Genomic DNA, 5,152 nt, shown 5'->3' on the forward strand with positions numbered 1-5,152 from the left:
GACAGGGTGAGATTCCGTCTCCAAAAAAAAAAAAAAAAAAAAAGAAAATAAAAATTCCTTAGTTGCACTAATCACGTTTCAAAGTAGCCACAAACCATAGTGGACAGTACAGACACAGAACATTTCTATCACCACGGAAAGATCTGCTGGACAGTGCTGGGGCAGAGAATGCCTTCTAGACTTCTGTAATATGGTGTTTTTTATTTATATGTGGAACTACTAGAACTGCTGAAGCATAAGGAAAATCTTAACTGATAGGTCTTTTTTCTTTTTTAATCAATCCTTAATGTTCTTCCACCCCTAAAAGTATACTGAGGACAGATTAAACTATATTTCAATCAGCTCTTCTTTACATGCACTCAGGTGCATGTACTCATGTGTGCTTTTTCTGTTCAATATACATAAATACATGAACAGCAAATGATAGTCCTTAAAACACTATCAAATTAACACACTTTACTAAGAATGATGATTCAAGAAGAAATTAAATCTCACTAGTTATTATAATGAACCCTAAAATCTATAACAAGATTAACAGAATTTTTAAAAGCTTCTTCGAATACCTAGCAGGGTAAGTTCTCAGGAGGAAAAAATTTCAACTTTCTTAGGATGTGTTACTAACGAGGCTTAAAAGACAGCCTAATTAAAATTCCTTAGCAAATACAAATGTATAATAAATGGGGGAAAAAAACCCATTTATTTATACTTCCACCTATTTCCCCCCTCCTCCAAGAAAGTAAAGATTAGAAGTGGTACACACACTTTAAAATCATCTCCTCATAGCCCTATCAGTCATAAGCTAAGAGGATTCCAAAAGGGACGAAGCCAGAAGTATAGCTAAATAAAAGCTATACTTTTATTTACTTTCCCTATTTTGGGAAACTTAACCTACTGGTCACTATTTGTAAACAGAATAGCAAAAATACAATGAAGGAAAAAGGAACAGAATAAGGATTAGAGGCTGATATACTAAAGTGCTTGTTATTTTAATACTGTAGGAAAACTTCACTCACATTACTGGCTAAGGGAAAAAAAAGTTTGGAACTTGAGTGCTGCAACAAGGCAAGCTCAATAATCCTGAAAATTATGGTCCTCAAAGGGAGATTCAGGGACCACAGGAGGTCTATGAAAAATGTGAAGGTACTCTGGCATAAGGCTGTAAAACATAACAATGATTTTATATCTACATTAACACTTAAAATAATCCTCTCTGGTATGATATTAAGTGAGCACTTGGGAGAAAAACCAACAACATTTTCTCTATTCATTTGTTTTATTCTGTGGTAAATAATAATGGCTGGTATAGCCATCCACAGAAATTTCCAACTCCCTGACACTAACACGCTGATAGATTCAGAGTAGAAATTTTGAAATACAGCACATTATTTTAGTTCTAGGAGTTAAGATAAACGTACTTGTTTTCTCGATTAACCGTTGGAGTTACTGTTGGCTTCCTCTTCTCTTCCTCCTGAATAGCCTGGGTTATATCTGGGGAGGAGTAGGAGCGCTTCAGTTTGGAAGGTTCCCTATCCCGCTCAGCAGGAATCTGTGGCTTGGCTTTATGAGTTGGAGGGGTGGAAGGAGGTGCAGATGAAGGAGCCATTTCCGGTGGGTACATATGAACAGTGTTGGTGGGTGAATGATAATAACGAAAGGTTCCAGTGATTGGGTCAAGAAACTTAGATGGAAAAGAAAAAACAGAAACAGGTCAAAAAACAAAAATAAGCATTATATAAACAAATTACTCCAAAGTATTCTGCTAAATTTACTTCTGGATTAAAATAATTTGAATAAAATGATGATAAACTTCAAAATAAATTAAGGTTTTAAAGTAATACACCATTTCTAAATGATAAATGCCAGAATGCTCATATATTGTAGCCAGCATCTCAGGTTGGGTATTGAGAAATCTCATAATGGAGAAATGGAATTGACTCTGCATTACAGAAGATGTAAAACAAACAAATTTTAAAAACATTTTTTAGGAACACAGTGGCTACTTCATTGCTAATTCTGACTTTTACCTTGGCCCAGCCTGAAGGCAGTCCTGGTACGATCCTTCCCATTTCTTCACTTCGTGCTCTTGTCAAAGGTTCTCGTTGAGCCTAATTAAAAAAAAAAAAAAAATCGTTTTTTTCAATTAAATTTTGTCATATAAAAACTTAAGCCACTTGTACCAAAGAATCAAAAAACCTTGCCTTGGCTGCCCTTCATATTTTAAAAGACAGATTCAGAGATGAAAAAAATTTATCTTTTTCTCAAAGTCCAAACATGACTATACCAAGGTGTAAAGGAGTATGTCTAAGCCTGTAATGATAGCAGGTGGCAAGGTGGAGGTAGATGGCCTTCTGTGGTAGTTCACGGGGAGGAAGACAGTAGATCCAAGCAAATAAGAAAGGTTACTTTTTTTTTTTAATTTTGCATTTCAAGGTAGTTTAGTCAAATTTTTTTTTTTAGTTTTCCACAGTAAACGATTACATAAAATATAAACCTAATGTATTCTTCAGGACTGAGTGTGCCCTTTCTCTGTATGCTAAGAGGTGTAAGTAAAGAATAGATGATATAGCATCCTAGCAAATGAATATTCACAAGAAAGGCTACAAAATTTCATTATCATGGCTTATTCTAAATCTACCTAAAGTCATCTTGCTCTGCTAACATTTCTTCTATATTCATTCATTCCACAAAATACTGATGAAATGTTATATAAGTAAAAACAAACCAATATATTGAGGCATCAACCTCAATATAATTGAATATGATACTTCCACTTCCTTTAAAAAATTAATAGTAAACAAAAACACTTGATGAACCACCCATTTCTATTTTTATATTCTTCATGTCTTAAAATATATACATTCTAGGCCAGACAGAGTGGCTCATACCTGGAATCCAGCACTTTGGGAGGCCAAGGCAGGAGGATCTCTTGAGCCCAGGAGTTTTGAGATCAGCCTGGGCAACATAGAGAGAACCCATCCCTACAAAAAAATTTTAAAAAATTACCCAGGTTTGGCCAGGCACAGTGGCTCACGCCTGTAATCCCAGCACTTTGGGAGGCCGAGGCAGGTAGATCACCTGAGGTCAGAAGTTTGAGACCAGCTTGGCCAACAAGAGAGTAGAAACCCCATCTCTACTAAAAAAAACAACACAAAAATTAGCCAGGCATGGTGGTATGTACCTGTAATTCCAGATACTCAGGAGACTGAGGCAGGAGAATTGCTTGAACGTGGGAGGTGGAGGTTGCAATGAGCCGAGTGTGCCACTACACTCCCGCCTGGGTGGCAGAGCAAGACTCCGTCACCAAAAAAAAAAAAAAAAAGCCAGGCTTAGTGGCACGCACCTGTGGTCCTAGCTACTCAGGAAGCCAAGGTGGGAGGATCGCTTGAGCCCAAGCGGTCAAAGCTTGAGCCCAGGTGGTTAGGTGAGCTATGATCATGCTACTATACTACTGCCTGTGACAAATTCTGTTGAATACAAACATGTAATAAATAGAATCTGTGTGCTGGAAAAAAATTCTGTCAAAACGAAGGCAAACAGCACAACTAAATATCCACATACAAAAAGATGGATTTAGATCCTTACCACACTGTATATAAAAATTAACTTGAAATGGATCATAGATCTAAGGACTAAAACTAAAACCTTAAGAAGAAAACAGGAGAAAATCTTCATTACTTTATGACTTTGGGTCAGACAAAATGTTCCTTTGATACAATACCAAGAGTACGATTCACATGAGAAAAATACGACAGAATGGACTTCCACAAAAACTTTTGTGCTTCAAGAAACTCCATCAAGAAAATGAAAAGATAAGCCACATATTGGGAGAAAATGTTTGCAAATATCATTTTTTAAAAAAATTTTTAGAGATGGGGTTTCACTACATTGCCAAGGCTGTTCTGGAACCCTTGGCATAAATGATTCTCTTACCTCACTCTCGCAAGTAGCTGGGTCTGCAGGTGTGTGCCACCACACCTAGGCTTATACTGATTATGACCTTATGGATTTCAAAAACACTGCCATCAAGCATTTAGCACAGTCCTAGAGACATAGCGGTTGCTCAGCAAATACAGTAAGTTTTAGCAGTGAGTAAATCTTGAGAAGGCTGAGCCTTCTTAATACCTGAGAATTACTTTAAAATGTTATTTAATCAATACTTAGTTGTCTGTGGCATTTTACACAGAATGAGTATAGAGTGGATTATACAGTATGAGATTTAAGACAGCCAGAAGATACACTGAGTACCCTTGCTTCCTGAAGGGCAGAGATGGGGCAAGATGGTGGGTGGCCAACAAAGACAACTTTTGCTTTCCTTTCAATGTTGCCAAAGATCTGGGCTGTAGCTGGTGTGAAGCCCTGCTTAAAATGTCAGGACCAGTGGGAGTAACTGCAAACCTCAATTTTCACTTTCTATTTGTTAGTCTTCACTTTGTGTTAATCCCTACTTTCTCTTTAAAAGGAACAGAAGAGAAGGCGTGTGTGTGTGTGTGTGTGTGTGTGTGTGTGTGTGTGTGTCTTCATTTTCTCTTATTGTTAACTCATTTTGACGAAGGCTTAAGTTCTTAATCTTTGTCAGGCTTACACATCTTAGGAAATTTTATTTTTGGTTCTTAGAAGAATTTTAATAAAATGTGTTTTTTTTTGTTTTATCTTTTATTTTTTCATAGGTTATTGGGGTACAGGTGATACTTGGTTACATTAGTAACTTCTTTTTTATTTTTTTTCCACAGGGAGTCTCACTCTGTCACCCAGGCTGGAGTGCAATGGCCTCATCTTGGCTCACTGCAACCTCTGCCTCCTGGGTTCAAGCAGTTCTCCTGCCTTAGCCTCCCAAGTAGCTGGGACTACAGGCGCCCGCCACCACACTCGGCTACTTTTTGTTGAGACAGGGTTTCATCATGTTGGCCAGGCTGGTCTCAAACTCCTGACCTCAAATGATCCTCCCGCCTCGGCCTCCCAAAGTGCTGGGATTACAGGCATGAGCCACCGTGCCCAGCCATTAGTAAGCTCTTTAGTGGTGATCTGTGAGATTTCAGTGTACCCATCACCTGAGCAGTATACAATGTACCCTATTTGTAGTCTTTTATCCCTTGCCCCCAAGTCCCCAAAGTCCATTGTATCATTCTTACATAACATGTTTTTAATGGGTTAT

General features: G+C 37.8%; 1 protein-coding gene across 4 annotated transcripts in view; it reads right to left on the reverse strand.

The window, feature by feature from the left end:
* USP8 (ubiquitin specific peptidase 8) overlaps positions 1–5,152 on the reverse strand; it is an 83,245-nt gene that overhangs the window by 12,166 nt on the left and 65,927 nt on the right. For all 4 annotated transcript variants that reach the window (XM_011995758.1, XM_011995755.1, XM_011995756.1 and 1 more), the window contains 2 exons: positions 2,025–2,105; positions 1,416–1,678 (listed from right to left, as the gene is read on the reverse strand). In XM_011995758.1, the coding sequence (XP_011851148.1) occupies positions 1,416–1,678; positions 2,025–2,105 (344 nt within the window). The remainder of the gene's footprint in view (positions 1–1,415; positions 1,679–2,024; positions 2,106–5,152) is intronic.

Source organism: Mandrillus leucophaeus, unplaced genomic scaffold (genome assembly GCF_000951045.1).
Source record: "Mandrillus leucophaeus isolate KB7577 unplaced genomic scaffold, Mleu.le_1.0 Scaffold497, whole genome shotgun sequence".
In the NCBI taxonomy this organism is placed as follows: Eukaryota; Metazoa; Chordata; class Mammalia; order Primates; family Cercopithecidae; genus Mandrillus; species Mandrillus leucophaeus.